The following is a 20,457-nucleotide window of genomic DNA, read 5'->3' on the forward strand; positions in this document are numbered from 1 at the left end:
CAAAAAAAAAAAAAAAAAAAAAAAAAAAAAAATTGTCTATAAAATCCATTGGAACTAGAAATGCATACGAAAATAATAATTTTGCTTGATTGATTGTTACTGTTACGAAATGTCCAACTGTGGTAAGATAGCTTCTCCGCAAGGCGAGTTTAGGGTTGCCAGAAAATGGCAGAGCAGGGTTGTTATATTTGGTGCAAAATCACCCATTTTGCAACAAAATTGGCGACATGCCATGGATGAATGGAGAACATTCTAGAACGAATTCTTACCGGTTTGGCCCAGAATGTTCTTGAAGGCAGCCCAAAAGCTATATAAACCTGGCTGGTACATGGAGTAGAGTAGTGTCTCATAGTCGATCATGAGTCAATTGAGTGTCTTGTAGTCCAGTCTTGAGTTGGTGCAATGTGGAGAGTCTCGAGAGTACGTTGAGTTTGAGAAGGACCAAACTGAGTCAGGAGCTGGACTCTAGTGCCGTGAAGCTGTCTTCACTGTATAGTCTGAAGGTTGTGTTGCTGACTGTTTCAGTGTGTTTGTCGTAGTTTTTCGACGACAGTAAACATGTTTTTGGAGCTGTCCTGAGTAATACTGGATAATAAATTGTTTTTCATTCTTCATCAAGAGTCATATTGATTATTGTCATCAATCAACTCCAAATCCACAAAACCCTTAGAAATGCAACAATATGAGCACAGCTGTCTGATGAATGATTATGAGCATATTTGCCAGAGTTTGGCACATTCTGAAAATTTGGTGATTCTACTAAAGTGGTTGCAATAATACATAGCATTTTAACTTTCATGGTATTTATTCCTTTATAATTTTTATAAATTGTTTCCATAGAACTAAATGCACTCAGTTTAATAATTATTTAATAAATATTTATTGAATATAAAATGTAATGAAGGCATAGAAGCAGAGTTTGTAAGATATGGAAATTTGAAATTTTGGATTTATTACTATAAAAGTCTACTGCTTTTCAGCCTCAATTTCCTTATCATATTTTGATTTAAACCAAACAATGACGAAATACATTTAAGTTTGAAAATGTAAATTCAAACAAATCAGATTTGCAAAAAATATGTTTTCTTTACAACATCTACAAAATTGTAGGCAAATAAATTTCTGACACATGCTATATAATTTTTAAAGTAGTACTTATACACTCAAATGCAGAATTAAAAGACAGCAGATTATGTACACAAAAGTATAGTTTATCTAAAACTGCTTATTGCTTTTCTGATCAGCATACTTCAGTTCAAGAATTTTTCTTAAAATTTGCAGTGCGTTTCTAGATTTGATTGATGATGTCAGTTTTTGCAGTTCTTTTAACACATCTGTAGTCAATTTTTTGCACCTTGTCTCAATATTGTTAATTGACAAATCTCCTAAAATGAATCCTTGTTGATATCTGAAATATCAGTTATAGTCTGCAGTTCCTCTTCAGACTATAACTGCAGTTAGTTATTAGCCTCTTCTGTGTAAAAGTAATATTTCAAAAATACTTTTTAAATGATTTTAAGAGATTCATCCCTTGCACTAACTTAATATGCATAGCCTCAAACAGAGATATCGACTTTTCGAGTATCGAGTGCTCACTTTTTTCATAAAATTCAATTATCTTCATCATTTGCAATGCATCTTTTTTAAAATGACATTTGAAAGCTTTTGCAATACCCTCAAATTAAAGGTTGAATGTTAGAAGTTATATTTGCAAGAAAAGATGCTAATGTTTTTCAAAAAGATATGCATGTGCTGCACAGATATTTTTCCATTTTTCAGTTTGCTCTCCCATTCCAAAAGAAAATCAGTAAAAATATTATTTGTCTTCCATGAGTTCTTGTTGTTATGGCACATCAGAAATAAATTCTTGACTTTTCTTCAAACATCAAGGGTTTTGTCAATAACCAGTGCTATCTTAATTGTCGGGTACATATCGCATGCTTATAAAACATTATCTTATTCCGTCAGTTTCTTAAACCAACTGCAGTTTCTCTTTTAACTATTAATGTGTGTTCTAGAAATGTTCTGTAACACAGTCAGTTCAGTTTTGTATAGTAAATTTTGCATGCCTTGTATTCATTTAGCAGAATCAGAATTTGCTATTCTGGTACGCAACTTCTAATGAGTTTTAATAAGATAGATTAAGTATGGCAAAGGACTTTTGTGCATGTGAGCAAAAATAAGATGCTTATTTGCACCTATCGTTCGCATGTGGAAAAAGAGCTCTGAGCGAAGTCAGTCATTTGGTGGTCAGGAAAAATATGAGTAAGGGGTCCTAAAAGGAGCAGAAAGTTTGAAAAGTTGAAAAGTCCATGGATAAGCAGTAAATTTGAAAAATCCAGTTGTGAGGCTCGAACCTGGGATCTAGAAGTATCTAAGTGTGATGAATAATGTTGAATTTCTCTTCCTGCAACTTGTGAAGCATATGTCGGTTGACACAAAATTCTCTCCTGGCATATAGCAAATTAATGAAAAAAGCTCTAGAAATACAAACATTTTTTGGCTTCATAGCTTAAAATGATTATAGAAAAACAATTACAATGGTTTTTCAGTTTTCTCTCTCTTTTGCATTTCCTTAAAGACATTTTCATTTTTCATTAGTGTTAAAAGGAGTATTATGACAGCAAATGTTAATATGGGAAAACCAAAAGCTACAGTGGAAAATTCACATTCGGAAAATGTTGGAAAGGGGGATATTGAATGAATTGTATGTGCCTAAAACACAAATATTCTTTAAATAGATACATACACATTGCATTGTGTTGAAGAAATAACCCAAATTTATGGAATGATGAAAATAATCTTTAACCCATAACTGGAATATAGAATAATAAATGTATTTTTTCTTTACTCAGTGGTGCCAATAAGAAATATAACTACGCTTTGCATGTGATTCTTTATTTGCTAGCTGAATTTTCCTCACCCATGCTGTGCACTATCATAAAGAGAGGGAAACCTGTTTGACAAGAAATTAAAGTACTTACTCAATATGAGTTCAATAATGACTAAATAATTAAAATTCACATGTGAATACTTGCATTTGCAGCTAGTTCTTCGTTAATTATAATTCTTTGTTTAAGTAAACGCACAATGCTGTTTAGGAAATTGCAGTTAATATGTAGTTTTTTTTGGCTGCAATTATCAAGAACAATAAAATGTTTTAACAACTTATCCTTTCCTTTTAGACATTTCAGGCATCTTTTTGCTTGGCATTTTGAATGATTTATTCAAATTTCAAAATTTAAAGAAAGATTGCCCTTTGTTTATTCAGTCAATATGCCACTTCATGATTACAAGCATTTTTCATGCTTTCCTTCCTTTATTTTAGTCTACAGTTACCATTTATGCTCCATCCAAAGCCCATCAATTAATGGTAATGCTTAGAAGCATTACATGAAGAATTTTTATAACTCTTTGTGAACATAATGTATCTATTCCAAGAGGAGGATCTTAAAGATAGAACCATTAAGATATGGGATACAGAATTTGCACTATCACCTTCTATAAGCTGGTATTCAGAATTGTTTTTGTTAACCTAAAAATAAGGAAATTCTGCGCTCTAAAATCCTCTGAGGGCAAAGAACTCGGAAAACAACATCCAAAGTCTCACAGGTACAGGGATGAGGGGTAAAAAAATTTTGGTCAAACCCAATTTATTGAAGAATTACATACCCAAATCATAAAGTCACCATCCATAATACAGTAAATAGGTAAAATATGGAAGCTTTGATAGGTACAATTAGGATATTTTCATCACTAAAGAATCAGCCTTTTGCCAGTCTGAGTTTAATAAATGGCAGAGCTGAGTTAATAAACAGCTGTTTTTCTGTTGATTAATATTTATTTCTTTTGGTTCTTGGAAATTTGAAACTAATAAGTGGCTGAGTTAATTAACCAGTGAGTTTAATAAGTGGTGAGTACTATACATAAAATATTGCAATTAAATTTGCCATACTAAATTTACAGTACTTCTTTTTACCCTTCCTTCCAAAAAGTCACCAACCACTGGTGACTAATTTTTTGCCAAGCTAATGTGTGAAAGACAACAGCCATTTTAAAAAATGGCACTGCACTAGGAATTATATAAAAAACCCCAAAACATCCATAATAAAATAACCTTTTTTGAAGAGAGGGAACTGTTCTTTCTATGGAAACAGTGATCTGGTCTCACTTAAAAAAAAATTAAAGAATTGCACAAATTTTGATTCATAAAATTTAGTCATTCAAAAAGTACGACCTTATAGACTGCGAATTTTTGCAAAACGCTACATTTCTGAAGATATCCAACACTTTCTTTTTCATCAGCCGGCAAACTCAAGTCCCATTAAAATTCCTCACAAGAAATATATATATATATATATATATATATATATATACTCGAATGTGACAAACCAAACATTACTCAGGAAAATCACTGGTAAATGTGAAGCCAAAAATCAGCTGTTGCTCACTGTGGGCACATACCTGAGTTGCCACATAGCTCTATTCTGTTGACATCACGAGTTGCCTATATGGCAATATGGTGCATTGCCTTGTGAATAATTTTCAGGAGGAGAACAGAAAGAATGAAAATTTGCTATGATATTATTCTGACATAAACTAATGCCATATGAAGTTTTATGCAAATGGAAGGCTTAGTTATTTAGGAACAAAAATTTGCTATAATATTATTCTGCTGTAAATTAATGCCATATGAAGTTTTATGCAAATGAAAGGCTAAGTTATTTACTAAGATGTAGTTATGCATTTACTTAATGGGATTGCTTGTTGCAATCTTAGACTAGCATTAACATGCAAGAAGACTTGCATTAACATTTCCTCTCAAATGGCATTCAGCGAAGTTTGTGTCCAAAATCCACAAACTGAAAAGAATGAAACTTTGAAGTTCAAAAATATATATATATATATTTATGAAGTTCTCTGTAGATGAGAATTTTTTTAAATCATTCATTACTCTTGATAAAGAAATGGCTAGATTTATTTTAAAAACTAAAATGAAACAGAACGAATTTTTAATTGATGTGTCTTTTAAAACATAAGAGAACTACATAACGGAGAAGTACAAAGAAAAAAAATTAGCATTTAGTTCATGTTAAAGCTCTATTGTCTTTGATTTATTGATATGTCCGATTTAATTTTGATTTTTAGTCCCCTGACAATCAAAACTGACTAGAATTTTTTATTGAACAAATTTATAACCATGCAGTTAAACCGCCTTTAACACAGCCTAACTCAGAGAAATATACAATGAGTTTTTATGTATGTCAGGAAAAATTTAAGTATATTTAAGAAGATATCTGTGTACCAGAAGTATTTTTTGGAGGATTAATAAGGCAACATATTTCATTTTTGTCTTCATTTAAAAAAATCTTTAGATAGGAAGCCAGAAACCAATTTGAATAGCACAAGAAAAAATTTTGAATTTAATAAATGACTATAATAATGTTTCAAATACTAATCAGTTTGCTGTAAAACACAATGCTGAAATGTTCTCCATTATCTTCCACCTTCTTAGCGTGCCTTCGTGGTGTAGTGGTCAGCACGCTCGGCACATATTCAAGAGGTCTGTGGTTCGATTCCCAGCGATGGCATTGCTAATTTTTTCAACTCTTCTGCTTCCATAAAATCCTAATGTCTCTACAGTGGCGCCTGAACTAAAAAAGGTGGTGGATGACAATTCTCCACCACCAGGATTTGGCGATTGGGTTACCAAAACCCCAGTTGCCTTTTAAAAGGGGGAGTATATAAGGTATTTCTCCCACCTTCTTAGCATGCTTTAGTAGTGTAGTGGTCAACACGATCGGCGCCTATTCGTGATGTCCGTGGTTCAAATCCCGGTGAAGGCGTTGCTCACTTTTTTTCATCTCTTCTGCTTCCAAAATATCCTAATATTTCTACAGTGGCACCCAAACTAAAAAGGTGGTTTGACGATTCTCCCCACAAGGATTTGGCAATTGGGGCCTCTAAAACCCCAGTCACCCTTTAAAATGGGGAGTATGTAAGGTATTTCTCCTGCCTTCTTAGCATGCCTTCATAGTGTCGCACGCTCGATGCATATTTGAGAGGACCGTGGGTTGAGTCCTGGCGAGGGCATTCCTCATTTTTCATCTTTCCTGCTTTGAAATAACCTAATGTCTCAACAAAATGATTAATTTTTATATTCACTTCCATAAAATTAGCTATACATTTTTAATTTTGTGTGTGTGTGTTACAGATGTAATTATTTGGCTTACCTTATTTTTAATGTTTTCATATTTTATTGCATAACTTGGATATTTATAGATACCTCTATCTTGATTTTTTCCTTTGATGGTGAAAAAAAATTAATCAAAATAAAATAAAATTCATAATCTAGATTGTACTTACATGGAGTCAACTGCCTTCAAATTTTCATTGAAATGTTCGTCTATACTTGATGTTTCTTTATGAAACTTAAGAACTGCATTCAAAACATCATCTAAATGAACATGAGACATATCTAGCTTTTTCAAATCTTCTGTGTGAGCTTAAAATATATAAATATAATACTTGAATTAATATTAGTTTTATATATATATATATATAATCATAAATGCATTAAAATTTTAATTATTATAATGAATAGTTAGACTAAAAATAGAACTAATTGAATATTCTGTAGGATTCTGAATAATTGTAGGATATTAATATTTTATCTGTAATGCAAAATAATGCATTAATGTAATCAAATGTATTACAAGCATTTATTTTGTCCTTACTTATTAGAACTGATCAATGTGCTTACGTTATTTCCTAGCAATTAAAAAACTGCTCTTGAAATTATATTATAAATAAGGTACTTTTCCGTTTTGCCGGCGCAGACGATAAAGTCGCCAATAATAGTACTATCGAAGCCAAACGGAATATCCTCGCTGGTAACCTTTTAGGCCTCATTTTCAAAACAAGTTGCAGCCATCTCTTATCAGATTGATTGTTTCTTTCAATACAGGCTTTCAATTACATAGAATTTTTATCAGATAGTTCAATTTTATGCCCTAAGGCCATTCGCGGTAATTAATTCAATTAGGGTGCTATCACACCGCTCATCAGAAAATACAGAAAAGGCAAAGTCAAGTGTTAAATTCATCAATTCCAATGAGAATGCACTAGCGAAGTAAAGTACTGTGGTTTTACATAATTTCTGAGTAAGCTATTCATACGAATTAAAATGTTTCTTGCATTTAAACTTGTATTCCTAATTAAGATTTAACTTGAAATTAATGTAGATAAATACTGAGAGAATTAGATTTTTGTAGCATAATTTACGTGAGATGAGATCATTTGGGTCATGTGATATGAACTGGTGAATCAGGATGTTGAACCATGAATGCATAGTAAATTCTTAAATTAATGTCTTTTTACAAATTTATTGTCTTTATTTATTGGCTTAATTTTAAGTGATATTAAAATGTTTATGCCTTCAAAATAAAAAAAAAATTTAGAACATTTGTTAACATTTTTTATATGTACACTCTATGTGGAAGTAGATTCTTCGACTCCCTCTACTTGTACCCAGCAAGGCATGAGGTCATCACAGCTTAGCGCAGAGCAGCAGACGAGCGCTGGAAGTGCTGAGAACAAGACATGTTCCCTAGCCATATGAGAGCAGATGAGCCTTCTGAATGTATTTATTGAGGACTGATAATGTGTGAAAAATGATCATCATTAATTGAATCCTGCTTGGACTGAGTTTAATTATTGTGAGGTTAACTACCAGCTGAACTATTAACTTTTACTTAATTTATCTTTTCATTCATTTTATTTCATATTAGTAAAATAAAGTACTTAGTTATGTTTAATTCATGTTCTACTATGTTCTTAATGAAGGTAACCTTATATGTATGTTGTCACCAATAAAACCCGCTTAGCGAGATTTGTGCCGGCGAAACGGAAAAGTACCAAAAATAAATATCATATGAGCAGTTCTTGCTGTAACAACAAATAGCCCCAAAAAATCCTGAATAAAAAAATTTATAAATTCAAAGATTTACACATGCTTATGCTGAAGGAACAGAGTTATAAATTTTACACCACAGTTCTCAAGTATACATTCCACAGAATATTTATGTCTCTTTTTTTAGCATAATGCAGAGATCTTTCATGGGTAGCAAGGAATTCCACTTTAATTAATGATTATTTCCAGCTTGAAAAGTGAATGAAAAGTGTTTTGTTTTTGTTGCATTTTCAGTAAGTCTTCGTTATTCATTTGTGCAATATGAACAGTGAAATTACAAAATATTTTCTTACTTAGAATTTTATATAATGACACAAAGATGGAATTTTCGGATAAATATTCACTCTTCTCATGACATTTATTTATTTTTTCTTGATATTGAACCTGGAAATATAAACAAAAAATGTGGCATTAAATAAAACTGTCAAAATAAGCTATAATACTTTAAAAAAACCTTTAATAATTCTCTGAACAATTTTCTCCTTTTTGACTTAAAATGTGAACAGCATTAATGGCACAAATACACAAATTAATACAATTAAATTTATAAATCATCTATGTAAAATTATTATCTTTATGCATAAAAGCCCTGAAAATGAACGTTATAGCCATCAGACATCTTGCCAAACCCGCACAGACTGATTTTAACACTTCATTTTAATTCTGAACACTTTGGCCAATTTGAAATATATATAAAATTTGAATATTTATCAACACTTCATAAGATAGTTTCTCCTTCCTTTCTACAGGCTTTTGGGGTGTAACCGGAAGCACACTTGATGCATTGTTGGGGGTTCCGGAGTTTAAATCATTTTGCTAATAGTCCAGTAAGGTCATTGCACATTTTTCACATATCCAGCATTCAAAAAAGCTAATGACTCTACAGTGGTGCCTGAACTAAATGGTAGTGGACAATAATTCGTCACCACCATGACTTGGCGATTGGGTCCCCTCATCCCCAGTTACACTTTGAAAGGGTATGTATATAAGATACTTTCTCCCTTCTTTCCACATGCCTTCATGGAGTAACTGGAAGCATACTCAATGCATATTCAGGAAGTCCAGAGTTCTTATCCTGGCAAGAGCACTGCACATTTTTTGCATTAAAAAAACCTAATATAATGCCTCTACAACCTTCATATTACTATTTCAAGAGAATTGACTCACAATTAAAATACCGTTTAACTTATAGTATTTTAACTGTGAATCACTTCTCTCTCTTTTACTGAAGCAAATTTGGACATTAATTTTTGTAGCTATGTTTTACACTTGCCTCTTGTTATATTATTTGTGACATGTAGATGGATGCATAATTTTATTATTGTAGGCACAGTATTTTAGGAATACAAGTTTCTTTAGTTTTGTGAAGGCCCAATATTTCTATGAAACCTTCCATAGTCATAATGACAAAAACTAAAGAAGCAGTTATCATGGATTTACATGAGAAATGGTTCTGCTTATTCGCAGAACTGCAAGAAAGCTATTAAATTACACTAAATGATATTTTGGAAAGGAATTATGACATTAAAAATACACAATCCCCATAAAAGAAATATTATATGTACAGTGCAATTCGATCTTCAGGGTGAATATCAGGGGGGCAGGTGAATATTGAAAACATTGATTTAAAATGGTGGCAGCAATGATAATTCATAGTTGCAGAGAGCATAGGGCTTACAGAATAGGCCAAAGAGAATGAAGTTCATCTATCTTACCATCATTTGTATCTTTCAGGTCACATCCTGAACATACCTTGTGCCTACTTTCTTCAGCATCGAAAGTTGAAATTTGTGATGCTGTACAGTTGATCTGAGAAGCTTAAAGTAAGACATTATTTTTGACTGCTAAGATTGATATATTTGACATAGTTTTTGCAAGCAATTAAAGAGCAAAATGATATAAAGTCAACATTTATAGAACAGGTTTCCTGTATTTGCCTTAGAGGGCTGTTTTTAAGAAAATATTCTCAAAAACAAATCCATTGGTCTTCATATGAAGATTTGTCTCCAGGTAACTAATAAGTAAGAACCATTTTTAATTAATTAGCTATTTTTTTCTAAAATTGATGCAGCTTTTAAGCAATTAGGGTATAACTTAATGTCTATGATTTGCTTCATTTTATAGTTTATTAATATCATTATATTAACCATAAATAGAAGTAATGAGTAATACACAGGGTTCGTACACATTTCCTTACATGAAAATTAAGGACTTTTAAGGACCATCAAAGAAAAAATTAAGGACCTATCAGCAAACAAAAAAACAAATAGAATAAAGCAATTATCCATACAACCGACTTCATGCTTGTAATTTCACTTTAAGAAACTAACAAAAGTGTGTATTATGCACTATTATTAAATTCACTTTAATAATTACCATAAAACAATATTGAAAATTAAACTAACTCCCTACAAGTTATGAAGTAGATAACATTAAATTAGGAACATAATTTCTTTAAAAACATGTATAAGTGTATTTTACACTAATAACAGTCACTGTTTTAGAGATTTACATGATTATTATTAACTTATTTGATATTTATTTAAACACAGTCAACTACTATTATAATCAAAATGTAAGAATATTTTGTTATTAATGTAAGAATTAAATGTAAGAATATTTTATTATTAAAATTTTATGTAATCAAATACTGTGCATTGAAAAATGTATGATGAGTCACTTAAATTTTCAATTTCAATTGTTTTATTTACAGAGAAGCCCCTTTCCACAGAGACCTGTCCATGTGACAAGATAAGAATCATTTTCACTATTTTCCATACTTTTGAATAGTGAAAATCATGAAAATAAGAAGTGAGAAATGTGTCAAGTTAAAGATTTTGAGGATCAAAAGTAGAAAATTCATGTAAATTTGTCTTAACTACTTTGTCTAGAAACTCTCCAAACTGCAGCAGAATTTCATCCCAATCATCTTGTAAAACACGTTTATTCTGCATTAATACCGTTAGAAATATTTTCATTTTGTTCTGGGCTTTTTCTGGACTTTTAACCATCAATCGCAGGTCTATACAAGATGCATTTTGAATAAGAGAATAATTTATTGGACATTTAGACATTAAGTGTTGTACTATTGTTAAGACACATTGTTGACCTTGTTTCAATGCAAAACTTTCAGCTTGTGAAATGTCCTTCTTGTGGCATTTATCATTCATTAACTGCTCAGCAATGAATCCCAAATAAACTTTTCTTTTATCATTATAACAATTTGGATCATTAAAATTAAATTTATAAAGATTTTCTGCTTTAGTTATTTTTGAATATTCTAGTTTCAAAATTTTAAAGTGCTGAAGGCAATCATTTACAAGTTTTAAGATATCTTCAGCAAAAAATGGAATAAGTGGTTTATCACTTTGATAATATTCAAGGAAAGGCAATAATATTTTCGACAGAGAGAGAAAAAAATTTAATTTTATAAGAAATGCTTTATCTTTAGTTGCCTCCAAAATATTTGAGAAGGATTTCGATGAATTTTTTTTTAAACTTCCCCATTTCAACTTTTTTAAAGTACAGTAGCAAGTCATCCCATATTTCAATGGCTCTTTCAACTGCTGGGACATTTTGCAACCATCAATAAAAGCAGAATTTCACAGGTAGCTTTTTTAAGCCAGATATACTTAAAAAATCTTCACGTCTTGCAGGAGAATCTTTAAAAATCCAATATAAGGAGGATAAGAATGATGGAATGTCCCAGCCAGTGGATGACATCCTATGCTTGAAAGCATTGTTAAGAATGTGTAAACCGCATGTCCCTAATGTCAAGCATTGAATGATATATTCCTTTGTCAAGTCCTGTTGCAATAAATCATAAAATTTCCAGTTTACTGCAGGACCATCCATCGATATTTGTAAGAGTTTTGACAAGTCTAGTTTTCCAACACATTCATAAAATTTGGATAAAATAATTTCACTTTTTGTATGCCCCATAAATGCAGAAGTAAGGTACTGAGTTCTGACCTTATTTTCGTGATGCCAGTACCTCACATAAATATCTAGTTGCTTCTTTTAATTTGTCAGATTAAGAGTCTCATCAAATAGTAATGTAAAAAACTCAGCATTTTTACAATGCTTTAGTAACAAAGTTTTAAAATAAGGGCCAAGACCAAAATAACAGATATAAGTATATTTCTTTTCACCACATGAAAACTATTTTGCAATGGAACTATCCAGGAACATTTTAGTGAATAAAGGCCCAATATCATCGCACAATTTAAAAGAATAGTGGCTTTTGATGCACTTAAAATCCCACAATATTTCTGCATCTGTAACTTCAGATTTGAAAAGAAAAGAATTTATTTTATTATTTTCTACACTTATTGATGTTGAATTACCAGTTACATCTTTTCCTGAAGTAGATGGTTCTTCTAATTTGATAAAATTCATGATACTGTTAGAAGAAACTCTGCAGTTGAGAAGGGAAAGATGTTTTGCAGCTAAAAGGGGCATTACATGCAAGGCATTAGTAAAATTAAGTATCGCATATATATGTATATAATGTATCTATCTATCTATCTATCTATCTATCTATATATAATAAGAAATGTATACTGAAATTATATATTTTTTACTATTTATATATATAGTACATATATATATATATACAGTACAAATTCCGAGATCCGGACATCCAATATCTGGAATGATCTAAAATCCGGACCTCAAAGCCACCACCAACCAATTTTTTAGGGCTTTTTTGGAGGGAAGGGGTATGCTTTACGCATGCGCATTAGATTTTTTCCCTCATCATAAAAAAACATGTCGGAAATCCCGATTCTTAATCTCAGTTTGGCGCTAAATAAAATATCTCATTATTGAAGAAATAATTATTTTAGCATAAATTTGTGTGATTAGTAACTTGACTCCATAGCTCCGTATCTGCTTGGCATAATCTCAAACCGAAACATTTGTTAATTTTACACCAATATTTTATATCCTTGATGCCGAAATCGCAAATCATTATTTATTGTATTTTGCTTTCATCACCGCATGTTTATCAACGGATGACAACTTGAGTGATGACTCACGCAGCGACGCCAAATAACAGAGTATTATCCGATTACAGATTTAAGTTTAATGCGCTAAAATGTTGACAAGAGGAGATTTAACAGAAATTTCTTTCCTTATGCTGAAAATAGATTTTGTTAATGATACTCATAGGACAAACGATTATATTTAGTGCTATTTGAATTAAGAATAACTGATTTGTTATTCACATAAAGCCAGAACCAGCGCCAGAGCTCGCATGGCCGCACCAGGCGGCAGAATTTAGGAAAGTTAAACAGAAGTTTTTCATTGCGATGACAATGCCCCAATCATCAATCAATTAACGGAGGGCGAAATCTGTAGTATGGTTCTAAATCCAGAAAATACAGCTACCGATAGTGAAGAAAGTAACAGAGAGGTTACTGAATGAGAAAAAATTTTGATTGACAAGTTATTCGGAATTCTCGACACAGCAATTACAGGACTTGAACAATGGAACTTAATAACTCAACAAGAAATTATATGTCTATAGTATTAGTCTAAAGTATCAGCAGAGAAAACAAATCAAACAACTCACATTGAAAGAAATGTTTAATAAAGTAAACATATAAATATTAAGCTCTTTTTTTTTTTTTTTTTTTTTGTAAATTTTGATAATAACTTTTTAGTAATTCATGAAAGTTAATTTTGCATCTAGTTAATTCAGGAAAATTAGTTTCAATTAGTTGTTTTCAGCTTTACAAATATTAAAAAAATTTTAATTAGTTAGTTGTTTTCAACTAATAATTGTATCACCATTAGCAAAAATAATGCATTACTATCAACAGCACAGGATTAAACCAAATACTTAATTGTCTATTGAAGCTTCAAAACGTATTTCCAAACTTCACTTTTTCTCGGCTAACCTTACCGAATTTGCCCTTGGCGACCTAAAATCGAAATGGAGCCAACAGATTTCCGCGAAATCGATAACAGACCCTCTGCAGAAATAAACTCATAATCCTGATATCCCATACATATAGTATGTGAAAAAGAGAATAAACTCCATAGAAGGTGATAAAAAATTAATTTATGGCTTAATTGAAACAAACACAGAAATTAAGCTAAGCAAAACCGTGTAAAAACAAATTGAAATGATAAAACGAAACTTAATTTTCATGTGAATTTTCAGTGCTGACTCTCCCATTTGTTTCAAACAAAGACCACATTTAGCTTTATAAGGATTGTCATCCATCAATATCCAGTCTTTGTAGTCAGCTTGATGAAGCCACAGTTTATTGAAAATGCACTTTCCAGGCATCTCGTTCCTATTGGCGTTGGAAGGTTTGTGGCCTTCCAGGTTGGGATTGCTCTAATTTTGGCAAATATTTTCAGAATCCCCCCCTTTTTTTTTCTCGAGCACCTTCATCATTACTTTTGCCTCTTAAAGAACTTCCGGCTTCACGCTTTCGTCACAATCTGCCTAAATTTATGGATAACACCTGTTTCGAAAGATTGGGTGAATAACCAATCAGACACCGATACTTTCATTCGGGTAGCTAATTGTTTTTTTTTTCTTTTTATCGTTTGCAACGCAAATCTGCCAACAGATTGGTTAAGAGCCGTGCAATTTTAATTCCATATTCATGAGAAATCGCAATTCACACATAGAATGGCAATCATTAGAAATGATAAGAAATGTCAAATGAGCAAAATTAAGGACCGTTTATTCATTTTGGCCAAAATTAAGGACTTTTAAGGACCAAAAATCATTTTTGAAAAAATTAAGGACTTTTAAGGACTGTACGAACCCTGAATACAGTAAGGAAAACAAAACTTGAGAAAAAATTTCTCTTATACTAAATTTTCTAAAATAATTTAAGCAAATCATATATTAAAATACAGAAAACAGATTTTATGTGTAAGAGGGGAAACACTTATCATAGATAAGATATCGTAGACTATAAATTATTCTTAGAAATTTCAAAAACAATCATTACTTATTAAAATGTTGATCCAAGAATCAAATTCGACTTTTTTCTCTTTTGTCAACCATTTCCTTTTTTTAAAGCGATCTACGGTTTATACAATAAATCAAGTATCTGTTGTACTTTTTTGTCAACTTTTTCTGTAATAGATCACCAATAGCACTTTTGATAATTTTAATCATGTGTTTGTAAATTTAATTATTTATATTTTAAAGATATCCTTAAGATAAGGTTAATCACCCAAGATTTACAAAATTTAAAATGTAAAATTTCAAGCATCCATGCTTGAATATTTTGAAATAAGCATGATTGACTGCAATTACCCAAAAAGCAGAAATATGCAGTAACACTAGTAACAAGCCATGAATCTAATGAATTATTTGTCTACTACATCCCAAACAAGTCTATAATATATTACATTATGCTGAGGTATGGACAAAAACTGTTGCAGAATCATATAAAAAGCAACTTTCTCCCTAAATATTTTCCTTATATATTCCTAAATATATTCCCTAAAATATAAATATTTCCCTAAATATATTCCCTAATATGTTGGATAAAACTTGTTTCAGTAGTGCATATATAGCAACTTTCTTAATTTATTTTCCCTTATTGGGACACATTTCTCAATTTTTATCCTACTTGAAATAGTTTATATTCATATTAAAATTAAAACATTAGAGTAATTGCAAATAAATGTATTTGGCAGGTTAGAGAATGGTCCTCTTAGAGCAGAATGTTATAATCATCAATTTAGTGTTCTTAGAAATAAGGACCAATTTTAGAAGTAACTGTTAGTGATAGGTAGTTGCTATGAGATGGTTTGCTATACTTCATAAAACTCTTCTGCTCAGAGTATACACAATTACATTAGATCGTTTTGAAAAGATATTAAGCATAAAAAGATTTTCTGTTTATATTTACATTACCAAATCATTGAAATTAAACATTTGAGTGGTCAGCAATTAATTATAATATAAAAGAATTAAAATTTTAACTAATGAAAAAAATTATTACATCTTATTTATGACTCATTTTAAATACACTTCTATTAATTATTGCTAGTTAAAATTAATCAAAATATGCACATTTATTTGCATCACAAAAGTTCTTAGTTTTATAAATAAAATTTTACAAAATTTAAGCAAATAATTACACATATATATACAAATATTTCAGAAAATATTATGTATATTTCATCAAAACTGATACTTTTCTAATATTTTTAACCAAAAGAAACAAAATTTTTATTCAAACCTTTCTATTAAGTAATTCAGCATGTTCCTTTTCTATGAGATTTGATGTTTGTTTCATTAGTTGCTTTAAATTAACCAAATTCCTTATGCTCATACTTTGCCGATACACTAAATATTCTAGTCTCGTTCTCTGATTTTCTAAAGCTTCCATTGACTAAAAAATAAGTCACACACACACACACACATATATATATATAAGTATTATATTCCAGAAATATTTCTATATTTATTTATAACGTTTTTATAAATAAGAAATGATGATAAACTTCCAATTTCAAATATATATTTCTATACAAAATACATTACATTTTAAAGGAATTTATGTCTTTCCAAATTTATGCTTTACAGTCACCTTTAAATATAATTATTTTTCAAAATTACCATTTTGCATACTTGAGAGCTTGTTAAAATTTTTATATGAAGTATTATGTAGTAAAATTTATATTTATGTAAATTAGAAATTCATTTTATTCATTGGTATGGATTTAAGATCTTCATTCTGATTCATACTAGAAAAATTATCGCATTAAAAAATGTGCTTCATATTACATAAAAATTAATTTTTACAGCTTAATCACTGTGTTCCATGCCTGAAAATTAATAAATTGAATGCAGAAGAAGCAATTGCATTATCCTTCACAAGTATAAAAATGAATGCAAGAACGGCCACTAATTATCAATTGATTTATGTGAGGCTGTGAAATATTGTTAGTCAGCTAAAATCATCGAACATCATTAAATAACTGAGTTTTTGAAAATAGAAGATAAAACACATGCAATATTTAGGTTTACGGTTAATATATGGTTGGAATTTTTAATGATTAGATATTTTTCTAAACAACTAAAATGTTGACTACTACATTTAGACTGGACACAATATCATTCAAAGATGATCCTAGATGAGATGAGCATGACCCACAAAAAAATGTATAAGTTAAGGAGTATGCTATGGAAAATTGACACATTACAGCTTATCAGACTGTAAGAGAAATGGGCACCATTGTTACACAAAAATTGTACATGAAAGGTTGGGCACATTGAAAGTATATGCTGAAATTATACCTTGAATGCTGAAAATAGGAATGAAGATAAAACAGATTAATTTTGTTTAGTGGTTACCCATGATAAACACTAAAGAAGAAAATTTTTATTAACAGCCAGTGACAATAAGACTATCAAAATAAGACACTAGATCCACAAGTTCAGAACAAAGCCACTGAAATGATTTTGATTACCATTTTTGAGACATGAAGAGGAACTATTGCTTGTTAATTGCTTACTGCAATAACAAATGTTAATTAGACTAACTTTTAGCCTAACTCCAGCTAGCTATAAAAGAGGGAAAATACTGTGGCAAGCACAGCAGGTGTAATAACACACCTGCATGTAAGGCTTAAGTTTCCCAGATTACTGTTCAGCACGGAGATTTCAACTTCTTACTTACCTATCCTATTCACCAGATTTGGCCAGAAGTGCCATTTCTTCCCTTCCTGTAATTTTTTTAGAGCTGAATTGGCACTAGCATTGCTTATTAGTTATTTACTGCTGTAACAACTATTAATTATGCTAACTTTTAACCTAACTCTGTTTAGATGCAGAAGGAAAATACTGTGATGAACTCAGCAGGCATGATAACACACCTGCATCTAAGGCTCAAATTTTCCCAATTAGTACTCAGCAAGAGAAATTTCAGCTTCTTCCTTATGTACCCTGTTCATCAGATTTGGTTAGAAGTGGCCCTTTAATTTTCAGAACTGAATCAGTACTAGCATTATTCATACTAATGATGATGATGGTATTAAAATTGTCATATAGGAGTGGTTTCAATGCAGTAACAAATATTTTCTCCCCAGCTGAAAATAGCATTTAACTGATGAAAGTGCCTATTGCACAGAAGTCAAAGAAAACTGCGTGAGAAACTTATTTTGGATATTTAGTATAAAAGTGTATTAAGATCAAAGTTTAATAAATTATTGAAAATCCCTTGGAGATATTATCAGTGTTACAATTCAACATTTAAGAATTATATGATAATATAAGAAGTTCTTGATTATTGTAAAAGAAATTTTTCAGGCTTTTTAGGCAATATTTTTAGGCAATATCAGATTGATATCTTATGTTTCTGTTAATGTTTATATACATTTTTGGAAATTCAGGTGCAAGCATAATTATTGTTTTAATGTCTAGCTTTATGCTTTTAAAATAGAATCTGCAATTTTTTCAAAGCTATGCCTACATCCTGTGCATCCAAATGTGTTAATATTTAGTACTACCTTTTAACATGGAAACTTGCAGCATATATGATAAAATATTTAAGTTTTACTTTGAAATTATATTTATGCATTTAAATATTTTAAAATTTAGTCCCTTATTTTACAAGGTGTCTAAAATCTTTTATATACTCCAGCCAGTTTTCCAGAATCATATGTCATTATAATTTTAAATTTCATATTCCATAAAAATATTTATACTAGTGAACACATTTTTATAAGCTATGCTAACTGCTGACAGTTTCGGGGGGGGGGGGAGGTTATTGTGTTGCATCTATGAAAATTTCTTCAAACATGTATTAAATATTATCAGTATAATGCTAATTATCATAAGTCATATGTATTTATTTTTCATTTCAATAAAAAGCTTTTAAAGTTTAGTCTTACCGGCTGTAGCTTGTCTTCATTATATTGAATATAACGTAACATTTCCTTTTTGCATCCAGTGCTGACCCGACAACATTGTACATCAACTTCCTGAGAAATAATATCCGATAGATATAATTTTAATTCTTTTTCCTCTTTTTGCAACTTTATATTTGAAACCAAAACATTATCGAACTTTTTCCTGAAATAAATTGTAATCACGGTAATAATAATGATGACAACTATAATGCACTGCTTACAGAGTTTCAGATTATATTATTTTATGCTATATTAATCATAAAAATAGTATTCAGTGAGAAAAAAGGAATTACTAGCAAATAACTTACTCCAGTGCAACAGAAGAAATATTCAAATTCTGGAAAAATTCTTTATAATTTTCATAAAATCTTAAAGTTGTTTCTAACTTCTTGCTTTCCACAATAGCATCCACTTCAGATGCTTTTGAAGTTTTCAAGCTAAAATAAACATGCAAAACTGATTTCTTTACCAAATAACTTATAAAACCTTATAAAACTGTAAGTAAGTTAATATTACATAAAAATAACCTAATAAAGTTTTCACACATAATAAATGAAAATTTTAGAATTTCATAACTTACGCTTTTTGCAGAAACTGCACTTGTTTCAGTTCGTCTAAATAAGTCCGTTCAGGGATTTTTAAAGAAAATGTAACACCTTCTTCACACTAGGAATATATTTTTAATTAAACAGAAATAAAACAGAAACATTTTTATATTTTAATAATTTTTTAAAAATTAAAATGTTTTTTTACTGCATGAATTACATTTTATTTTATGATGCGGAAATCTAAACTTTTTATTTGGCAGGAAATTTGTTTTAAACTTAGAGAACAATTCTATTATTAAGAGATAAACTCACTCAGGTTTTATTGCAAAGATAACTTGGGAGGATGGGGAAAGCCAATAACAAACAGTCAAAACTTTCTGTAACTAGTGATACAGTTCCAATTTTTAGGATAATCATTAAACATGATACAAAATTAGTCACTGATGAGGTATCCATAATGATCAGAGCTTTGAACAGGCCACTGTATTTATATCACTTTCTTTTTTTCCAAAAAATACTAACAATGTTTGATTTTATCAAAGAATGAAAAAGATGCTATATCATTCTTTCAAGAACCTTGCATTCAAATATGTGAAAAGGACTTCAGAATGAACACAAAAGCATTTCGAGGTGCAATGTGAAAAGTTGAACAGCAGCAATATGGAACAAGAAAATGCTTTCGATATTGTACTAAATAAGTAATCTTTTTCTTAATTAAAATAACAAAGGCCTCACAGGGAAATAGACACACACTTTTAAAGTTTAATAAGAATTATTATTAACAATTCTGTTTCATTTATTTTGCTCATTTGTACCCCCCCCCCCCCGGAAAAAAAAACCCTATTCTTTCAACTCTAGACAGCAGGTCATTCAAGATAATAGGTATTTTTGTTTTACTAGTCTCAAATGTGAACTCTTAAGTTTGACTACACTAGAAAATACAATTAATACCAAACTCATTATAAAAATCTAATTTACCTTGCTCATTATTGCAAAGTAAATGAAAGGATATATGTTTAAATTATGCAAAAAAAAAGTATG

General features: G+C 30.4%; 1 protein-coding gene and 1 long non-coding RNA gene across 4 annotated transcripts in view; one reads left to right on the forward strand and one right to left on the reverse strand.

Annotated features, from left to right (window-relative positions):
• Positions 1-20,457, reverse strand: part of LOC118183882 (uncharacterized) — an 89,811-nt gene that overhangs the window by 53,507 nt on the left and 15,847 nt on the right. For all 3 annotated transcript variants that reach the window (XM_085825989.1, XM_085825990.1, XM_035353491.2), the window contains exons 6-11: positions 19,449-19,534; positions 19,177-19,305; positions 18,851-19,031; positions 16,195-16,347; positions 8,266-8,356; positions 6,367-6,505 (exon numbers count right to left, since the gene is read on the reverse strand). In XM_085825989.1, coding sequence (XP_085682115.1) covers positions 6,367-6,505; positions 8,266-8,356; positions 16,195-16,347; positions 18,851-19,031; positions 19,177-19,305; positions 19,449-19,534 — 779 coding nt within the window. The remainder of the gene's footprint in view (positions 1-6,366; positions 6,506-8,265; positions 8,357-16,194; positions 16,348-18,850; positions 19,032-19,176; positions 19,306-19,448; positions 19,535-20,457) is intronic.
• On the forward strand, positions 8,592-11,484 carry LOC118183883 (uncharacterized). The gene is made up of 4 exons (XR_004757309.2): positions 8,592-8,949; positions 9,707-9,795; positions 9,890-9,993; positions 10,686-11,484. It is a non-coding gene; the product is annotated as an uncharacterized LOC118183883 (long non-coding RNA).

This window comes from Stegodyphus dumicola, chromosome 10, assembly GCF_044657685.1.
Source record: "Stegodyphus dumicola isolate Sdum_Otavi_A_Nest chromosome 10, ASM4465768v1".
Lineage (NCBI taxonomy): Eukaryota > Metazoa > Arthropoda > Arachnida > Araneae > Eresidae > Stegodyphus > Stegodyphus dumicola.